Raw genomic sequence first — 22,072 nt, 5'->3', positions numbered from 1 at the left:
CAAATAAAAGATCTCATCAATCACCCTATAACTACCACATTTTTTAGCCATATCTTCAAGGAACCACCAACATAATTCGTCTGGGTCAACCGCAAATGTTCTACCACTACCACCAACATACCCCAACCACCCTTTCTCGTGTTTTTTAAACAGTCCCCCATGCCAAAACCTCAAGGTCACATTATCCATTCCTAAGCTAATACAAAAACAAACACAATAAACTAATAAATTGAACAGTAAAGATATCATCATCATAACTCATAAATTGAACAGTTAAGAAAAACAAAACCCAGAATTTTAAAACTTCACTATTTTTCCCAAGTTTCGATTTTTAACTTTCAGATTGTTAAATCAACCTAATTCGCCCATTATCAACATAATTCAGATATGGTACAAAGGAAAATTACAAATTTAAAGGAGTTTAAAAAAAATCATACCTGGAATCAGAAGCTGTAGAACCGAATTTTAGGAATGTTGGTTGTCAAATTTCGTAAATCTGCAACTTGAACAACAATTCTTCCAAGTTGGGCTGATAATGGTGATTAATGGAGGGAAGAAGATGAAGGGTTATTTTTTTCTCTCTCAACAATGGTGATTAATGGTGTCTGTGATTAATGGTGTCTGAAAAATTGAAAATTGTAAAATTTCATTAAAACTGGGACCCACCAACGCATATGACTGCGTAAGCCGGTTTCTGGTAAACTGGGTCCACGCAAATCCGGATCATACAATACTTGGGCTCCCCACTGGGATATTGAAAGTTTGTCCTTATTAAAGAAAACCGGGTATAGTTCAGCCCCATAGTGTCAATTTTTCCTAAAAAATATAGGTCCATTGAACAAGTAGGTGGGCTGAGGTGTCCCATTGAATGACATTATCAGTATACATACATGTACTTGTCATATAGCATTTGATAGGTATAGTGTGTTCTTGGAACACTTCTTAGCAGCTTCCCCTCCTAGTTTTTTCTTGGGATTTTTTTTCCCAGTTACAACTTCTCATATTCTATCATTTTCATTGTCCAAACATTATCCTTGAAATACTCCATAATATAGCTATGAAATCCACAATTCTAATCACCAAATCCAAGTACCAAACAGAGGTAGAAAATAGAGGGGGGAAATGAAAAGAATCTAAGATACAAAAGTTCGAGGGTTGCTATTTCTTATGATTATTATTAATGGAATAAATTTTCAACCCTTTATCATTTTCATTAACCTATGTATGAATGTATCATAATCTTAAGGTGGAAGTTTACCATTTAATTCAACTCCGACGAACACTCAGCTCGACCAAGAAAACAAGCCTTATACAATAAGGTTTGAGGAATACATTTTGCGAAAAAAGTTCACTTCTCAATACAACAGTAGAAAGACATGCCATTTTGAGACTAACCAGTATTCTTAGGAGTTAGGACATAATTGTAAAGAGGAAATTCTTCACTAGTACTTAATTTTCCACAGAAAAGAGGAATGAGATTCATCAACAGCATACTTCAGTTTCGAGAAACGCCCAATTCTGGAAACTGGCGCCAACGCCGTTTTTAAGAGACGAAGCAATTCTTTGTGTCGTGATTTTTTCTTGCTCAGCACCTGGATATATGCAGTATATCCAAGCCATGTAACTTCTTTTTCCGCCACTTGAAGTACGTGATGGCAGCTAGATGCGCATTTAACCTTATACATCCTTCGTTTCATCAGTTTGTACATATATCTGACAACCAAAGAGGTTAAAAGGATATTGTTTACATCTTCTCAAGACAGGACAATCTTCAGGATAACAAGTGCAATGAAATGGTACTTAAGTTACATAGAAAGCCAAATATCAATACAACTACATGGATATACAAGAACATTACTCCATTAAATATCCACTTTATTATTCAACCAAAAAAATAAAACCACTTCATCAACAAAAAGTCATCGAATGAGACATGCACTAAAATCTCAGGCAAGTACAAGATGCCAGAAGAAGAGAAGCCCAAGATGAACCAAGAACCTTGTATCCTAAACCTATGGCTATAATTGACAGATATAAGATTGATCATATTTATTGAATTTTTTCGTAACGAAGTTAACAGGTTGGATTTATAATTATATATTTATCGTAGTTGGGTTTATTCTTGTTGGCTAACATTAATTGAATTTATTTGTGTTCACTTTTCCTTAAAGAACTATTGCCAAGTATGTTCTCTCCTCCTTTAAAAAAATTTCTTATAAGTTCCAATAGGTTATAACTTAAGATTCAATAAGTTTAGATAAGTTAAAAAAAATCAGGTAACTAATACGTCCCCTAATTGAAATATGTTAAGAGTAATTTGTGGGGATTGGTTATTGCAAGGCATTATTGTTCGGGCATATTCAAAAACTATAAGTCAGAATTAAGTACGTTTCGACTAAGCCAATGAAAGAAAGAAGACAAAATTCATGACTATGGATATTTCAACAAAACTTAGAAGCATCTTTAAGGAGAAAAATGAATTAAAAGACAAGATTAACTTATTAGATGTACCTTAATGAGCTCTCTATGCTAGACAAGCAGATATGTGGACGAAGCTTGCACCAGATTGATAATGCACGAACATAACAATGAAACTTCATTGCACACAGCACAAAAGCTTGGTACACATTTAGCCTGATGGTAGCCGGCGAGTTTATACTTGTATCAAAGAATATAGGATGACATTTAGGTCGCATATAAGCACGCAACTTAGCCTTCAATTGCCGTCCTGGTTTACGCTGCCAACTCACAGTCAATGTCGAACTCAGATGATCGTTGAGGTACCTGGTTAGAGGAACCCCAATACAACATATAATGTAACAAGACTTCACATCAATTACGATGAACTCTTACCAGAGGAAAAAGTAACTATGAATTCACTATCATATAATGTAACAAGACTTCACATCAATAATGATGAATTCTTATCAGAGGACAAAAAAAAAAAGTGATGACGAATCTGAAGATAACTTGTAACTAGTTAATATATTAATTTTCCAAATATATAAAATTTACCTACTATAGTCTGCCTGAACCTCTAAATTGCAGCTATTGATAAGCAAGCCACTCCACTGCATAAATGAGACACCATCATTTCCTATTAACATCCTCTGCAAATGAAGATTATTCGTGTCGCCAGGATCAAAGTTCATGCAGAATTTCTCCGGATTCATGTAACAATTGTATTCTAAGAATCCTCTTTGCAACCTGGAGAAGAAACTAGCAGCCAGCTTTTTGGATGTTGAGATAAAAAGAAAGTCATCAACAAACCTAAGTAAGAGATTGTTGGGAGATGAGGAAGATACATCTGGAGCAACTTCAAGAGTAGCACAGCTATTGTCATCCCGAACTAGGGAGTCATGAGCATTATTTGCAATATAAGGAAGGATAATATTTGTCTCCAGATGTCCATAGTACAGCGTGCAAAGCAAAGTTGACAAAATACTGCCCTGAGGAATCCCAACACTTTGCAGAAAAAAACATTTACCTAATTTGAGCACATTGTTTTTTAGATGCTCCTTCAAATTTAATTTGAGTTTTTCACTCCTTACAGTTATACTTTGCTCCTGCAACAATATAGTATATTTATCAGATTCTTTCACAATGCCTTGTATGGCTGAACAAAACACATCTGTACTGGAGGAACTGAGGAAGCATCTTTGGTAGAAGTAATCATAGGTGATGGAATTGCAACACATATCATCTCTAGCAGTTCCTTTAATGGTACCACTTATAAGGGTTTGTTCTCTTCAACTTATTTTCCGATGCTATAGGTTTGTTCTCTTTAACTTGTTTTTCCGAACTTCCAATCTTATATTTACTGAAATTTTCTTAACTAATCTGAAAAAACTTAATTCTTCTGAATTTTCTGAACCTTTCTTAATTTTTCATACCTAAACAAACAAGAACTTCAACACAGAGTTTTAGAATATGAAGGACAAGCAAAACCCTGATTCTAGCTCAAATACTCATAAGAACTCATTAAAAACACCCTTCCTTGAATAATTACATGAATCTATAGAGAGGAAGCACGCATCATCCAATTTATGGGCTACTTGTTATAAACTTAATTACCTGATTGACGATAACTGTATGAGAAATCCTCTGACGAATAGGAGCGAACTCTGTAGGTTCACCAGTGTTGCCTTGAATCATCAGCTTTAGATTATCAGAGATCCACAATGATTTTTTCCTGCAGAAGATCTCACAGGACTTCTGCAAAGAATATTGGTCTTCCATTTCTATTTCATTCAATATGGATAGAAGCTTGTCCTGTTTGACAGTATCAAATGCTTTTTGTACATCAGAAACTACAATGTATACAGTAGGCATGGTTGGCCGTCCTTCCTTCAGATGCCTCAGAAATGAGCATAATTTTCTATGGATGTCATTATAAGAAAAAACTGTTGCTCCCCACCTTTCTGGTTCTTTGACCTTCAGATCTTTGAATATAACATGCAAATCTCGTAGAACTGTATTTACAGACTTCATAAAGGGGGTTCTGTTATTTACTTTTCCCTTCCTCTTTTTTCTGCGGACCTCACTCCACTGTGCACGTGAAAGTGATCTTTTAAAGCAAAATCTGGATGGTGCCTTCAGATTTGCTATTGGCCTGGCTCCATTTTCTTTTGGGCAAAGCCTAACCTTTGAGAAACCAAAAGACCTCTTGCTCAATATCTCTGCTACAGATGCATTATCCAAAGAACAATATGTCTGATCCTTCAGCAATGAGGCTACTTTGTGGCTCAGCTTGTGCCAAACTGATTTGCGATAATAAAACACGTTCTGCCTACCATGCTCACTTTCTGTTAAGTAAAATTTCGCCCGTATGAGGGGGACAACGATATGAGAAAAGAACCAAAAGATCCATCGTTCCAAAAGCATCTGTTTTAGAGCACAATGGCTAGTGTTCCGTGAATATGGCAACAGCCCCGTGATCTGCTTATTCGCAAGCTTAGAGGAAAAGGCATCAAAGCACTTGAACGAATCCATATTTGATAGCACTGGGAACTTTGACACGTCTAATTTTTGCAGACATTGCTTTAAAGAAAACTTCTCAAACCGTCGGAGCCTAATAAATCTAGAGATATTTCTTCGCAAGATTCTCTGGCAGGATGGGAATCCTAAAAGATCAGGTGGGACTATGCTACGACAAACAGCCCACACAAATGATACAACTTCCTCTTTCAAGCAATACGGCCGGCTCAGACCAAATTGACACTGTATGACTTCAGTTGTTCTCTTAGAGCCACTCGTCTTGGGGACCTGGCCAGTTTTCAGATTCAGCTCTTGTTTAGAGCTTGATAATGCTGTTTCCATATTGCTAGCCTGCACAGAAATCAAGTGAGTGACTAAAATGTGGCAGCTCAGTGTTCAACTTCAAAACACACAGAAACAAAATTGGACAGACGTATATACTCTGGACACTTCTGCATCTGCTTCGAAACTAAGAGCGTTCCTAAGCGCAACAACTAACCACCTGGCAGGAAAGCAGTCTACCTCTAGCTCATAGGAAACTATGCTCATGACCCCAGCACCTAAGTCAAATACCTGGTCTGAAGTCTCAACCTAGCCTAAATGTATTCATTAATTCCCGCATGCTTACTATATGTTCCCTCTCAGTTTCTCTTCTCCCTCTTGACTTTCTTTCTTGTCCTTCTTTTGGTTTTTTCTTGAGCGCCAGACGGGGAAGGGGTGGTTGGTGGTGGTAGTTAGTCTCTTCTCCCACTCTAATCTCATCCCTCTCAATCAGTTAGTACATGTAGGAGGCCTACTCTGGATCATCATCGATCTTTACGATCATTAAAGCCCTCACTCCATTATTATCTCTCTGCCAATGTGCACCAAGTAAGCCTTGTTGCACTGGAGACATTAACAACCATCTTCATCAGCAACACAACTGGTTTCTCACCACGCAATCCTAACCTCCCACTGATTCTGTAACTGGTCCCAATCCCTTGCCACCCTATGTAAATCCATATTCCACCTCCCCACAAACTAACCCCCTTTGTCCATCACTTGGGAAGGTCATCAGCCACATTCCTTTCAAGTTTAACCCATTTAGAATAATGTTAAGGTCACAAACGTAGGAAGAATAAGCATACATACTCCATGAGAATTTGATTTATTTGTGTGCTACGTACCTTTCATGTCCTCTTTTTAAGACATAATTCATTATATTATTTATTAGAAGATACATTTAGTTGCTTACCAAGACATCAAATTAAATGGCACATGCTAATTACAGCTGTTAGAAAGTACTAAAATTTATATTTTACTCCCGAGCCTGTAGCATTGTAAGGAATTATATTTTGGGGACTGTTCCAAAATTTTGACAAGGTTCTTATTATTGACAAGGAAACTGCTTATGTAATTATCTTTCGGTTGTTTATGTTGTTTGCTAAGTGAGATATATTGCATTAACAAGGCCAATACAATCTGAGCTTCACCCTAAGGGGACAAACCATCTAGGATGGACTCCTCACGCAGAGGGGAAGACAAACAGAACGACACACAGTCATCTCTATCCAAACAATATCAACCATTAAACCTATTTAACCACTCCTTATCCCCATCTGCTATTTTCTTTGGAACTATAGTGTGTATTCTAGTGTAAAGACAAGACGGTATAATTTACTTTCTGTACAATCCTACCAACATTCCAAACAACCTGATTCCAACACGCTTCATTTCTAGCCCACGAAATGAAGTACACAAGCCCCTCAAATACAGCAGCACAAACTTGCCATAGGCAATTTTGTAATTACCATAGGCAATTTGGACGGCTTGTTTATGTATTATTCTGCAATCATGATATCACTGAAGAAAAACAGAGGGGAAAATGGAAGGAGCATATGCTTCAGCATGATGTTAGGAATTAATACTGCATCCTAACTTTAGAAGTTTGTTTACATAGGGAAATTTGGAGAGAACGAGAGAGAGAAGAAGAGAGGTTTTTATCTTCCCTTGTTTGGATACATGGGGAAAGGGAAATAAGTAAATTGGAAGAATTCATTTTCCTTCCCCTCTTAATGAACCAAATATTTTCACTGTTGAAAAGTTTTGAAAAGAAAATGACACCTCTCTCCTCTCCTCTTCCTTTATCCCCTGTCCCTCTCCTTTCCTTCACTACCCTTCCCTCCGTACCTTTCCCTCCATCATTGGTATCTAAACATAGTGTAAAGGTGGAACTGCTGTTGATCATTTTTGGATCTTGATGATTTTCAAACCCTTGTAGACCCTATGAAATGCAGAGAAAATAAAGAGGCGAGGGGTTATTGTCTATGTAAGAAGAAGGGTTAAACTTAAAGCCATTGCCATACCCCATAAACCATAACATAACATAATCTCAAGCTGATTTCTAACCAATCCAGTTCAAACTATTCAAATTACATATTGATTAAGCACTTCAAACTGTCAACTTTTGCAAGAAGGTCCCATAGGTGTGGTTACCGGTCACAAATTTGTTTCAACAATATAAATGCAAATGACATGAAAGTTCAAAATGGGATTCGATTTTCTTGTATCCTAAATCTAGATATAAACCCTAGCTTGATATGGATATCAATGGCACTAATGGAGACACATTAGAATTGAGAAGGTATGATATTCTTGTTTGAGATTCAAGATATTAAATCAAATTCGATTTCGTTCTTTGCCATATAGAGTATTATTTGTGCAAAAAATATCAAAGCTAAGATTTTAGTTATTGGGCTCATTAATTTAATAATCATAAGTTACAGCAAATAAATCATGGAATGACGTGCTCAATGTCAAACAAATTAGCATGGTAGCAGAATACACGAATTCCACATTCCAATTCTAACTGCTGTAGAAGTTTGTAGTATCATTCGTGGCTATGGCTAAAGTTCCAGCATGTTTCCCTTCGGGAAGAGATGCAAAATTCATCCAGCAGTTGACTTGATTAATAAGGCTAAGACAAGAGGAATACTTCATTTGCATTACAGAAATAATTCCTAATGTTACACAATCTTGGTAGTTGGTGCTGCTTGATTTGTGCGTGTGCTCCAGTCAAGAAGCAGCCATTAACTCAGTTCTAGAACTGTTTGTATTCGTGTATATTAATTGCGTTAATTAGGATACAGAATTGGTAGGTACATGGTACCTAACCCTGTGGACATGACTGGCGATTTTCCAGCTTGGTTGCGGCAGATAATCGGCAGGAAATCAGCTTACTGTTAAAATTATCTTAGGACTTTATTTTTTACGAAGTATTTGCCAATAATGAAAGATACTTACATGATTATACTTATTCCTAAAAAATACAGTCTTATAGCAAAAAAGAATGTGTTCTATTTCAATTTATACAACAACAAAGTCAAAGCCTCAATCCCAATATGTTGGGATCGGCTACATAATAATCTCAACCTTTCAAAAGCTTGGCTTTTTAAGACTTCTCTAGGTGTATTAGAGATCACATTTCACTTTTTATGACAATACAGATTTAAAGAGATGTGATAAAAATGGTGAAAGTTGAAATTACTCTTGCTAAATTTTTCCTTATTTTCTACAGAATCCTATATAAAGATCAGCTTGGTTTTAACCCCCAGAAGATAAAACCAAATAAATTTAGTACCGTAGTCCATGTTTACTGCTTAGAAGAAAAAGAAAAGTACTCCCACCATCACATAAGAGACAGATGAAGAAATGCAATGCATGATATTCTCGACAAACTTAGTTTGACATAAAAAAGCCCGACATAGTTGACAAAAGTATATTAATATCTAATGTTATGCTTAATCAAATGAACACTGTACGCAAAATGGCAGAATAAATTGTACATTGATTAATCTTTACTCTTTAGTAACACGAGTTGGACATCTCTCAAAATTGAAATGAGGAACAATTATATGGGATAGAGTGAACCTGAAGAGTGGAACCAACATCTCCGTCTCCATCAAACTGAAAGGGGGGTTCAGAAGAGCAGTGCTTTTTCAATAAAACTAAATGCGGGCATCTTTTAGTTCTGTGGAGAAAGTCTCTAAGCAACTTAACGAGAGAGTGGTATCTGGAAAATTCATTATAAATTGTCAGTTATTACAAAAATAATGTGTGTGTGTGAGCGCATGTGTGTCTGTGTGTGTGTGTGTATTGCTTCAAAGAACAATAGATATGCACGCTAAGAACTTGCATAACTGCTGAATATTTGATAAACTCTGAAGTCTGATGTAAAGCTAGTCAGCTTCAATAATATAAAAAGACCTTCAGATATATGAGCAGCAAAAAAATGCACTAATAATACATAATGTTTTCCCTAAAGGGACAACAAGATAGTAATAGAGTATCGAAATTGCATGTAAATGTAGATAGGTCAAACAGTCCTCTCCATTAATATTAAAAAAAAAAGAAAAAAAGGACTTTTTTTTTTACTTTGTAAGGTGAAAATGCTACAGGTTTGACGCTAATATATTTGCCTGTCAAATGATTGATAAGTCATTTCCTTGCCACCTTCAATACACCAAGAATTGTATCATTTTAGCACTATGTCTGCCACATTGTTTGATCGTGATTATCAAAGAAAGTCTCAGATGGCACATCAATTCTTAAGTTCCAATATAGAGCTGTACTGGCTGGTGAATTTTTTTTCTTTTTTACTTTAATTTTCGGGTTTCTTGAAGCAGATCCTTATAACTATTAACTCTAAAAAAATATCTTAAAAAGAAGTTGTCATATAGCATTTTTCACAGCAGAAGACTAATATTTCAGCCAAAATTGAACTTTTAGTCGTGTAAAGCACTATCTTATTGAGGGTATAATATTAGGTCTTTCGAAGCAATCTTCTGTACATTTAAGGTTGCTCTCATGCCTTCTGAAGTTCCGAAATGTCGAACCCAACTCCTTCTGCCTCTTCCAAATACAAATTGTATCGCCAGATAGGTCATGACAGTACACAAAAACCTAAAATAAGAAATTTTGGGAGTACATGTATATCACTTAGATATAGTTTCTCTGGAAACAGATTGCTCTTTCTCCAACAACCCCCCCCCCCCTTCCCTGTCTAATTTCCTTCTTTCTGATATTCCTCTAATTCACCTTCCACATTTCACATCTGCTCCTGCTATCCTCCCTTACCTTCCGCAACTTCTATCAAATAGATGGCAGACTCTATAATTTATCTCCAGCTAATGTGGCCTACCCAGAATCAGAGATATAATCCCATCCCGTCCAAGGGAAAGAGACATAAAGAAGCTACACGCTGCCATAACACTTATATTTCTCGTTGCTGGAAGCTAACTGTTTGAATTGTTATTTGCCACTGTTCCTAAAGGAAGTGGATAGGTAGTCCTCCTTTTGTCTGCCAGAGTCTTGTCATTATGTCTCATTTGCTTTGATAATAACTACATTGGGACTTTCAGAAAATTGAGCTATAAACTTGAAACATACTAAGCTCATCAATCAATCAAGAAACTGGTCTTCTTAGCTTAGTTTCTAGCATTGAGTATCGAGGTAAACTCATCAATAAATAACCATGTAATGCCTTTTTAATCACTTGAGAAGTTTGGTTGACTAACCTCTACAAATAATGAGAGAGAACCAATCTTCCAAGGCCAATGGGACGGTAACTACTAACTACATCCGTCAGCAGCCTCAGGCCCTCAAGTAACTGTCATTACTTCAAATAATGCAATTGAAGAGAAAACATTACATCAAAGCTCGATTTATGAGCTAATAAAATAACGCAGGCTATGTTTGGAGGGGGGAAATGGTAATCAAAGACTGAAAATAATATCATTTACTTTAATAATGCCTCTCATGAATCTAAAATAAAATTGGAAAAGAGAAAAACATTATATTCTTCTTTCTTAACAATTAAACATTGGATATAATTTCCATCAGAGAAGATCTCTTAAGCAATCCCTGTATAGTGCCTCACACACACTGTAGGGCAAGGGAAATACAGAAATGAAAAAGAAGAAAAAAAAAACTTTATGCATGGAAAAAAAAGTCTAATTATTCCTATTCGTTAAGTCACCATGTAATATGGAATTCCATTTCCATCCTATAATTTCTTTATTAGAAGAGCAAAGAGCATATTATGTGGACAAAAGATTTAAACATTGGCATGCCTTCTACATATACAAAATGCAAGTATGGTGTAATTCAAACAATAAACAATTAGACAAGTATTCCAGTTGAGTTGTTATACTTACAAGCATGAAGACCCATGTGAACAAAGCCCGTGTTTATGGAAGCATGATGTGGGTAAATTTGTACCCATCTTTGACAAACCAAAGATATGTAGAAGAAGATCATTCACACCAGCAAAATCAGGTTTAATGGCGTGTAGGACATCTGAAAGATTAAGAAATGACTACAGCAGAAGAGAAGAAAAGGCAGACACAGAAAGAAAAATCAGTAACATCCATAGCTTATAATATTAGACAAAGAATTATGTATGAAAAGGTGAATCTGTTTTAATGACACATTGTGTGAAATGACACTATTCATTGATCAATTTTGACTCCAATTTGTCGCCATTATATAAAGAAAAACATAGTCATGTGTGATCTTGTTAGATTTGTCTCGATGCATACTATCAAATTATAACTTTTTTATATTTTTTACGTATGCACAACTAAAGATATTCTGATTAAAGAAGTGTGTCGGGTTGCGTAAAAAAGCAAACGTTTCATTTAAAACAGAACGGAGGAAGTATATTAAATGCACTACAGGACTTAAAAGGATACGCTTTTCCAAAAATAGAGATGCTGAAGACTTCAAATTGTAGAACATAAGCTTCCTAACAATTTCGGCATCTTTAGAGACTTTTGACAATGATTGAAACACAGAGCAACAGGGGCACAACTGCATCTGAAAACACAAAGAATACTCAATGCATGTGAGTCCAAGTCTTCAGAAAATCAATCTCTTCCAAGCTAAATAGAGTTGTTAATATGTCAGATTCTCGATGTAGTGACCTATTGACACTTTCTCAGCAATATGGAAATATCAATGCCCAACAACAAAGGAAGCTAAGTCCTCATACCAATGACTTGAAGTCCTATTAAGAACATTAAGATGTTTCCTCAATCTGACATCAGAAATTCGACATGGGATAATAATCAACATGACAGACTTTGATACACCATCGATCCTAACTTTATCAAAAAAACTTGGTAAAGCAACTTAAAGAGCAGCATTATTGAACCAACATATCCTCACTGCATATAAGATGAGGCTCAGAGTCAGAAAAAGTTTAAAATGTCTGGAACAACCCAGAAAGAGAAGTATGGCAACATTAGAGAATTACAGCACAGAGTGTACATGTCAAGCCAAAACAAGCACAGGAAGAATACATGCCAGCTCCCAAGCATTGATCATAAACTTCCAATGTAGCACTATAAGAACTCCTTTATAGATTTGAGTGCATGAAAAGATATTCAAAATCAAGAAAAAGCAAAACGCAAGTAGCTTCGGTTACCAGTTGTTTAGATCTAAGACCAGCACCCTCTTGATTATCTGAATTTGTATCTGAAGTAGGCACCACGAGGCTGTGGCACTTAATGTTGCCCACAACATGCTGACAAGTCTCATTTATAACATCTTCGTTGTCCAAAACTTTGCTGGAAGGATCCTGACTACAGGACCCTTGCAATATCAACCCCTTGCGTCTCTTCCTGCGCTGCCAACTTGGCAATCGCAAGCGCTTCCCACGCTTTACTTTGAGCTTCTCAATGTTTTGTTCTTCAGGAACATGCTGTTCATGTAAACACTTCTCAGATATCATAGTGCTGGCTTTGGGACAATGTGTGGCCAGATAATCCTCATTTATAAAGCCAGCTGAACCAAGTAAATTCTGCTGACTAGCTCTACAAGGCACCTTGCTGACAGGCTCTTCAAGATTTGAGATCTCTCCACTGCCTCTTCTTCTCTTTTGTTGATATCCTGAGAAATTCATCAAAGTTGCATGTCTTCTATTATTGCTAGCTCCATAGAGGTACCCAGTTCCAATTCTAAAAATGCTTCTATCCAACATACAAGCATGAGTACATCTCATAAGTCATAAGTTTGCCTGCAATCTTTGATGTTCCTCCTCTAAGGAAAGGTTGAATTCCAGGTAGAAGAGGAAGCACCGAAGCACCTATAGCCTGCATATCTTACAAAATGAACTTGTGCACATTTTGAAACCATTAGTCACCATCATTTCCTTTAGCAAGCTTATTGAGTATTGACTATTGACTGCAATCATCACAAGATGGATTTTGAACGTAAACTATATCTTCGTATCCTCAATAATTTTAGCATAAATCCTTGTTATAAGGACAAAAAAGAACAAGTGATGAAATGGTTTAGGTAGTTCAAAAACACAAGTCTTCTCGCAAGTCACATATAGTACTCCCTCCATCCGAGATAAATTGCAAACTTCGTTTTCTCAAAGATAACAATAGTTGCTAAGTGTGCATAGAAATTTTAAAGTGGGAAGGGAGATAGAGATAAACAGATAATATATTATTGCATAGCATAAAAGACAGTGAATAGAGAGAGAAAAAATGTAAGAAAATTTGGGTAGAGAGAACAGTAAGTGAAAGTGGGTAAAGACAAAGAACAATTGAACTTTTTTCTCAGGCACCCAAAATAATAAGTGTGCAATCTATTTGGTGAGGGAGGTAGACTAGTAAGAGGCGAAGCCAGACCATTTTCAGAGGGGGGTGGGGCAATAATCAATATATCCAATGCACCCATTGAAAAATAATCTAATTGTAATATACAATATAAATACTAAACTTTAAAAAACCAAGAAGGGGGGGGAGCCACCCTTGGCCCCTTCATAGCTTTGCCAGTTAGGTAGTAGAAAGAAGTTACACATTAAAGCATCCCAGTTGAACTGTACATACAGATAATTGATCCCTGAAATAAACCAGAAGCCCTCAGCTATAAGAGAAGATTTATTTTTATTTTATTTTCTTGGGGGAAGGGGGGGGGGGGGCGGAGAAATAGAAACAAAATGGGAACGATTATTTCCCTTTTATACAAACTTAGTGCATGGTACTTGTACAACAAATTGTTCTTTTCCAGTCGAATAAACCAAATAATGCACAAAAAAGATCCTCCACCAAATAATGCACAAAAAAGACCCTCTACTAAATAATGCAGAAAAAAGACCCTCTAGAAAAATTAAGATCCTTTACTTCTATATAATGTTCAATTATAATTGTTATCTAACTACCTGGACATATACATCCTCAACTTTCGAAAAGAATAACAGGAGAAGAACTAAAACAAGTAGAGTTACATCACACTAGTATATACCTACTTGCATGTAAGGAAGACCCTGAGTCATCTGGGAGTATGGGCACGGGAAACCTTGCAAATAGCCGATTAACAAGAGGACCTGCTACTTGCTGGTGTGCATTGCCCTTGACAGGCATGAAGATCAACGTGTGCATGAGTATATAAGCCATGACACTGTCCCCAGCCTGTACAGAACATACATTTGAAGTTGAAGAAAGTGGACAGAAAACCATAATTATTCTCTTTAAATTATCTAAAATGTAAGATAGCATACCCTTTCTAAGGCCAGTTCCCAGGCCCAACTAGTTAGAACCTTTACAATGGTGCTGTGCAATTTGAACTGCAACATTAAGTTCAAAGTTGTCACTGATAGGGGCCATCTGACTTTAAATGCTGAAAACTAACGTAACAAAGCACCGTATTTTTACCTACTCATTCAATTTAGAAAAAAAAAAAAAAAACAATCCACTAAATCTTCTAGCAGCAGATAATATATTTGTTGACCCTTAGTTTTGAAGATGGCTCATAAACAAAGGACGAACTAGTTATATTTAATATATGTTTTAGTTTACTGTTGTACAAAGTATCATTGTTGAAGAGAGCAAAAAGAATACTTTCAAGTGAAAAGACTTAATCAAGATTGAAGTGAAGATGCTCTACAAATGATGATTCACGCAAGAAAGAAGCTTAGTGTGCATTAGGGTGCATCGAATCTTCTTGTAAGGTTTGAGTAAAGGTAATGGCTATGAGAAAAAGTTAACTTTTCTAAGGAACTAGGAATTGTTCCTAAGTTGGGCATTGTTCCCTTGGCACTTGGTCTCAGGAACAAAGCTACGTCAGTGACTTAGTTCCTAAAGAATTCATTACTTCTATGTCTTTGTATTACTCTTCCAATCATATTATTAATCTGTATTACTTTGGGGTTAATGGTTTTTGAGTGAAATCCTATATTTGTGAGCTTGAGAGAAGCAAGAGAGGACTTATAGTTAAGTTCTAAGCATAGTTGAGGAAGTTAACTGTTAGTTTTTTAGATTGAAATAGGTTTGAAACAAAGCCATTGCCATATCATAGTGAAGTTGAGTTAAAATCCCTTGTGGTCAATGTTTTCTTTCCTCTCGGGCTTAGGAAAGTTTTTTCCTATTAAGCTTAGGAAAATTTTCCTCGTAAAATCTCGTGTTCCCTTTTGTTGTCCCCTACATAAGTTTTTATATTCCACAAAATATACGCTCATAAGTCACACTATTATTTAACCTCCTCCTCTTTAGTGATCCTATTCATATAACAGTATTGTTCCATAAACGGCATTAATGAAATTGGTTCCAAGTGACGTATGATATATATGTGAATAAACAATTAGTATAAGTGTAGAAGGATATGGATAAACATGTATACAAAAGTTTTTGACAAGAGTACCAAGCCAAAGTGCTTCAAAGAAAGCCTTAATGCACTACCAAAAATTGCCAAATTGACAAGAAAGGAAATGTGTATATTACTACTATATTGTGGATATCTCTCAAAAATGAAACATTCACCTTTCTTCCTACACTATTCTTCTCCAAAGGCTATGACAATGTGGACTCGTCACAACATCCTAAAATAAGGTAAAAGATAACAGATGAAGAAAAACTTAAGTAAGAAGTAATTTAATCTGAAATATCAACAGCTGGAAGACTATATGCTAACTTTAGAGAAGATTAAAATAAAATATAAGAAAAAGAGCCACCAATCTCAACAAACAATTAGTTTGGAGATTCCATCCTATTCATCCTTCATGCAAGCTCATAGACCCATGGTGTCTGATATGGAGAGAATCAACCATCAGCAGTTACTGAAGAAGGTAACATATCTAAATATCTAGAAACCCACTCAACCCCCCCCCCCAAAAAAAAAAAAAAAAAAAAAAGCCAATCAACCATTCCTTCAGTGTGTCCTTGTCTTTAATCCTTTCCTCTCTTTAGCCAAAATTCATCATAAATGTTTGTACATTACCAAAAAAATATACCTAAGGGCTAAGAATGAACCTGCTAAATAAAATGGAACAAGATTGTTGTCTTTCTACAAAGTCCCTTACAAATGTGATGACCCAACCACTATAGATCTTCCTACTTGTATATTTAGACCCCCAGTCCCCACCCACATAGTGTTACAACTTCTGCTATCTGCCACACGAGACTTTGAGCTAAAAATACCAAAACATAAGGCCTCAGACGAATAGCTTGAAATTTAAATTGGTTTAGAACATACCAAATACAATTCAAAAAGAATTAGGATTAGATGAGGAATACGAAATTTGACACTAAATGGAAAACCTAAGGTTTTGGATTCTACTATTTGTAGTGGAATTGGAATAGTATTTAGAGGTTCATACTAAATGCCTATCTATTACATAATATTAAATCAAAAGGCAAAGAGGGACACATGTCACTATCTCATCAAAAAGTTTCTAGCCTAAATCATTAGTGAAATATTTTGGAAAATAGATATTCTATTAAAACAACTATATTCTATTTGACAGAAAATCTTTGATAATCTTCTTGTAATTATATTATACAAACTAATCTTGTTAAGATTTTAAATTGATTATGAAGTTCTAAAATTATAATATTCAAATGTGATCCATTAAAAGGTATGTTCTTATATATATTACATGTCGAGCTTAGCTCTGGCCAAAAACTAGTTATAAATAACATTCATAATGATATTGTATGAATAAAAATACTGAAGATCTCAGCCTTAACTTAGTTACCAATATATTCTTCTATTCTCTCTATATGTATCAAGGTTTATTGTTCATACAAGTTACCTCTGAATCATAATTTAAACTTGTGGAGTCAGTTATAGAAAATCGTAACTAAATTAAACTAAGATATAGCATATTACAAAGCAAGCAAGTAAGGATTTAAAATTACGATATAGAATGGAGTTATAACGAAAACTACAGAATGAAAATGAAATTAATTTATTCTTTCCAATATCATTATGGAATAGAATGGAATCAAAGGCTTACTCCAAATATGTCACCATCGAATAGGATAACTTAAGTCCATTTCATACTAACCAAATTGCACATCAGCACACAACACTCAAGTTCGACTTTTAATTTTTATTGTAGGTCAACTAAGATTGATTAGTATTAATCATGTTGAATCAGAAAAAAAATAAAAATCACTCACAATGTTGTAAAGTACTCCTTTTATCCTTGAAGGTTTGTGAATTTAAGAATAAAAGAAAAAACTCAATAGCATAAGAGAATAAGTAATAGTAGAAGATTTTTAGCTACTACAGTTTTTTTTGTAAATAAATCTTAAAGATATTAATAATTACTACTTTAGTGGTTCTCGCGACTCTTTTTAGAGGAGCCTTTCAAATAAAGGGTGCCTAACTTAGAAATGTCAAATTATACCACCGATTTGCAGGGTGTTGAGCCAAACTATACAAACAAAAGCTCTAGCCATTCTCTCTTGGACTTGATAATTGGCAAAATAACACGCATGGAGCAATACATTGCATAAATTGAGCTAAAAGGGAAAATGATTTGGAGATGTGACCTAGTGGATGTCTAACAGATATAAAAAGTGTATCCATTGTATTTGTAGCAAGTAGCAATACTTGCAAGAATCTGCAGGTTGAAAAAGAGGGAAAAGAAAGGTGTCTTTTCATGTGTGCATACTGTGTTTTGGTAGTGAGGAAATAGTGAACCATTAGTTTTGCACTGGGAGCCGACTTTACAGTGGTATAGACTAAATAGTCTGTTTAGATTCAATGTGTAACCTGGAGTACTTCTTTGCCACCCAGAAGTTGAAATTCTAGATGAACAAACCTTGTGGCATGTTGCAGCTTTCCTATTATGTGAGTTCTTTGGTTGGAGGGGACTACTATTCTCATTTTGGATATGAGATCATGGAATAAGGTGACATATCTAGCTCCTCTTCAAGCTCACCCACATTGGGATTTTCCTTGGCATTTCCCTTTCTCATGTAATGCAGGAGTGGAATTCTTCCCTTTTTTTCTTTTTATAGTGTTTGGGGAACTTCTACTGCCCCTCATGGTAAATTCTACTTTTTCCTATATCAATGAAGTTTCGGTCCAGATTGAAAAAAAAAATACATGTCAATATCAGCCAAAACCTTCGAGAAGTATTGAAGAGAAAAATAACACAATCAAGATGCATAGAGATAGAGCTACCTTCTTATAACCATGGCATATGACATTAGATGGTGCAATCTTCTTGCTGAAAAAGGCTTGAATGGTCCTTTCAACAATCTAAATGCACAAAATAGCAAGGGCTCACAGAAAGTAGGCATGAATCATAATTTAATCTAGCAAGATATATTTTAGCTTTCCACCCAAATAGCCATTATATATGGTTCGTAAATGCATCTCCAAGTCAAAGAAGAAAAGAAATTAAATTTTTAGCAACCAATGACGAAAACCGTCAGTTATGAGGTTATGTATTAAACAGCCTACAGAAAACTTAAATAAATCATGATGACCTAGCCCTTATTTCCATTTTCTTACTTGTGTAATCAGAGTCTATCAGAGATGCATTTTCCTTCAATTGACATCTAGTAGTTTCTTAGGCTTCATAATCGAAGGAAATATTAAGCTTTCAAGTATGGAGCATAAACATGGCCCTAAGTATAATAAAACCTGAAAGAAGTTGCAAGAATTAGGTCACTGCACGAAAGTCAACCTCATCAATGATTTCTTTATAAACCCTTTGAAGGTTCTTTCACAAGGAGATGAAGTACAGCTAGAGAGCTTTCTAACAAGTGGTCATTTGAGAAGAGCCGGCAAGCATAGAAGAGGCTACGCCTATTTTCAAGCTAATGTCAGGCTCCGGTGAGTCTGCCCAACTTTAAGCAGCATTTTCTGGACCGTAGACCGTAGTGGCCATGCCATAGCATCGGCTCTCATGTGATTTCGTCTTCTTCTCAAATGTAGTATTAGCCTTTCATGATAATCTTAAGCTCACAAGTCATAAGAAGTTGATGAATTAGCATGATGATCAATTACAGATTTGTACCGTTGTCCAAAAAGCAAGGACAATATATGGAGCATTCTATCACTTAGTTTCCATATAAAAAAATTTCTAGACTTAAATGGTGGGTTTTTACTTTAGAACAAGAACGAATTCTAATTTGTGCTACCTTCTTTTATCCCCTTGAAAGAAAATTCATGCTTTATATTCAGAATAAACTATGCATATGACTTCAAGATAATTTTTTCATGTTAATCACATAAACTTTTCCTCATTTGTCTAAGGTAATGTATCCTAAAAAGCAAAAATATTAATAATCTTCACCCGGCGGCACTCTACCACCTACTTTACTCCACAACAACATAAGCATGAAAAGATATCTACTAGCAAATACTCCTGATTATGCAAAATGCAATTCCTACTTGTTGGCCCCGATTTGAGTACCGTTTTACGTTACCATCCCATTAATTCACTCATATAGAACGTTGTCATTAGAGCAAGCTAGAAGCTCAAACAAATTGACATCCAACAATCATTAGTGCATCTAAAAGACAATCATTCACATGTTAAATGAAAGAGACTCCTTAGAAATTTATGGACTTATAACTAACTAGCATCTCCTTGTGATTATCCCGCGTGTAAAAGAGATACACTTTAGCTGCCATGTCTACTAATGAACCATTTAGATGATTCTTCTCTCCCTCTTTATCTTTTTGGGAGAGGGGCTTTTGAGTTGATTTGTAAGATGAAACCTACACAATTCCATTACATCAATAACACTAGAAGCGACACACAAGTCAATCAACTTAGCATATTGGCAAAGTAAGTAAAATCTGAAGAAAGTTAATCAGCACGGAAACTTTAAAGCAAAAGAAAGAAAATTGAAGAAGTATAAGGACCTGGAGTTGAGACCAATGCCGGGTGAAGCCGAGTAGAGCAGAAATAGGAGGAGCATCATGCGGAATAACGACAAAGCAAGTAGTCATAAAATCACGGTAGTTGGAGGGATCATGAGGCCTGATAAGACAAGACATAGCAGCTTCCTCACCATCACCGAAAATACAACGCAGGCATTTACCCTTTGCATTGCAGTTACAATCTCTAGGAATCAATGAGATTATGGTTTTTGCAAGGGTACGAGCTTTGTCTCCGAATTGTCTCCACAACACATTCGGAACTCTTCCATGCTTCTTCCCCATTTACAGTACTCTTACTGCCACCACTAACCACTTAACATCAATTCATCCTAACATTTGCCAAAACGATTCAAAGTTCAAACACATGCTATATATATAAAGAATATCAGATTCCTCCAAGACTAGAGATATAAGATAAAAATACACAATTTGTTAATTTTTACAATATTAGAAAGTGTAACATAATTTGGTATATAATTTGCTTTTCCAAGTCACATTTCGCACAAAATGGGCCAAAAATAGCCAAAACTAACCATAATTCACTTTTTAAAGTTCGCAATTAGCGTGGAGATTAGGAAATTATGTTACACTGGTATTAGATTGTGGGTGTTAGATATTACATATAAAATCTCCGCAAAATGTGAATTAATGGGAGGAAATTAGCTAAAAGTTCACAACTTTTTCAGCTCCTTACCATGACCATTTCCAATTCCTAACTTCCTTTTCCTTAAAATTTTATCAAAAGAATAAATTCTGCAGGGAGCTTGTGGGATTAAGGCTTTTGGTAGGGCGTAAAATATTTTCCTTAAAACTATTTTCCTCAATTTTCAATTTTACATTGTTTGGTTTGCAAAGGAGGGTAAAACAATTTTCCCTAGGGGTAAAATAAAAATTGCTCGAAAACCATTTTCAATTCAAAATGAATGGAAAACTATTTTCCTTCCTTTTTTTTCTTATCTATCTTGTATACTCCTCTCACTCCTTCTTTACCTTTCCTTTCATTTTCCTTTCTTTTCATCATTTTTCTTATATGGAACCAAACAATGGAAAACTAATTTTAGAATTGTATTTTTCTTTGTAAATTGTTTCCCATGAAAATCATCTTACACGGGAAATAATTTACCCCCAACCAAACAGAGCCTAAGAGAAACTGAAAGATGCAAAATTTATGATGATATAACATATATTCACGTATAATTCAAGAATATATATATATATATAAAGAAGAAAGAAATTTCATAAATTCAATATAAAAGCACAAATTCAAAAAGATATAATAGAAAAACAAAAGAAAAGGGTAAGCAGAAGGAGAACCTGGAACATGGAATTAATAATGTTAGTGGTGAGAAAGCCTTGGCCTGGTTAAAGTCTCTAAAGAGGAGAGAGAAATTGAAAATAAAAGTAGCAAGTATGAAATCATACCCTTGGCTAGGTGAAATTTAGCTTATACTATTGGTTTTCAATGCATTCATATTTCATGGGGGCGAGATGGAGGGAAAAAGAACACCCACATAAGACATTGCCTTGGAATTTGGAAGTGCCACCATTTCTAAGTAGGATTGGGAATGGGAGTTAGAAGATGGGAATTCATTAATATATCTCAATTTCTTGTTTGGTATGTTAGTGCGATTATGTTGGGAAGATAGCAAAAAAAAAAAGCAAGTAATATTGGAATTTTTTCCTTGGATAATGCAAAATTGGGTTTTATTTCCCAAAATATGCCCAAAAAAACTAAAATTCCCTGCGTACCGTCCACGTAGGACGGCACGCGAGAATTTTTTTTTTTAGTAAAACCGCTACTTGCAGTAGCGGTTTACAAGTGCCGAGAAATTTTTTTTTTTCAACTTAGGTAAAACCGCTACTCTAAGTAGCGGTTTATTATGAAAATTGATATATGCTTACCATATTTTGCGCAGGTAAA

At 35.4% G+C, this 22,072-nt stretch overlaps 1 protein-coding gene across 8 annotated transcripts; it reads right to left on the bottom strand.

Moving 5' to 3' along the window:
• Positions 1-1,236: 1,236 nt before the first annotated feature.
• LOC104905772 (telomerase reverse transcriptase) lies at positions 1,237-21,715 on the bottom strand. 8 transcript variants are annotated; one of them, XM_010694403.4, is made up of 13 exons: positions 21,466-21,715; positions 20,134-20,480; positions 18,439-18,516; positions 14,528-14,593; positions 14,276-14,438; positions 12,443-12,906; positions 11,709-11,832; positions 11,172-11,313; positions 8,887-9,028; positions 4,075-5,328; positions 3,016-3,566; positions 2,512-2,784; positions 1,237-1,713 (listed from the first exon to the last, which is right to left on the bottom strand). In XM_010694403.4, exons 2-13 carry the CDS (start codon positions 20,431-20,433, stop codon positions 1,443-1,445), a joined length of 3,828 nt encoding a protein of 1,275 aa, XP_010692705.1. In that variant the 5' UTR covers positions 20,434-20,480; positions 21,466-21,715; the 3' UTR covers positions 1,237-1,442. The 8 variants fall into 8 exon arrangements, with proteins under 8 accessions (XP_010692705.1, XP_048503185.1, XP_048503187.1 ...); XM_048647228.1 differs by having other exon boundaries at positions 21,574-21,709; XM_048647230.2 differs by lacking the exon at positions 14,528-14,593.
• Positions 21,716-22,072: the final 357 nt, after the last annotated feature.

This window comes from Beta vulgaris, chromosome 1 (assembly GCF_026745355.1).
Source record: "Beta vulgaris subsp. vulgaris cultivar EL10 chromosome 1, EL10.2, whole genome shotgun sequence".
NCBI classification, from domain to species: Eukaryota; Viridiplantae; Streptophyta; class Magnoliopsida; order Caryophyllales; family Amaranthaceae; genus Beta; species Beta vulgaris.
Note: the sequence above shows the minus strand (reverse complement) of the source record. Positions and strands in the feature narration are given on the sequence as shown.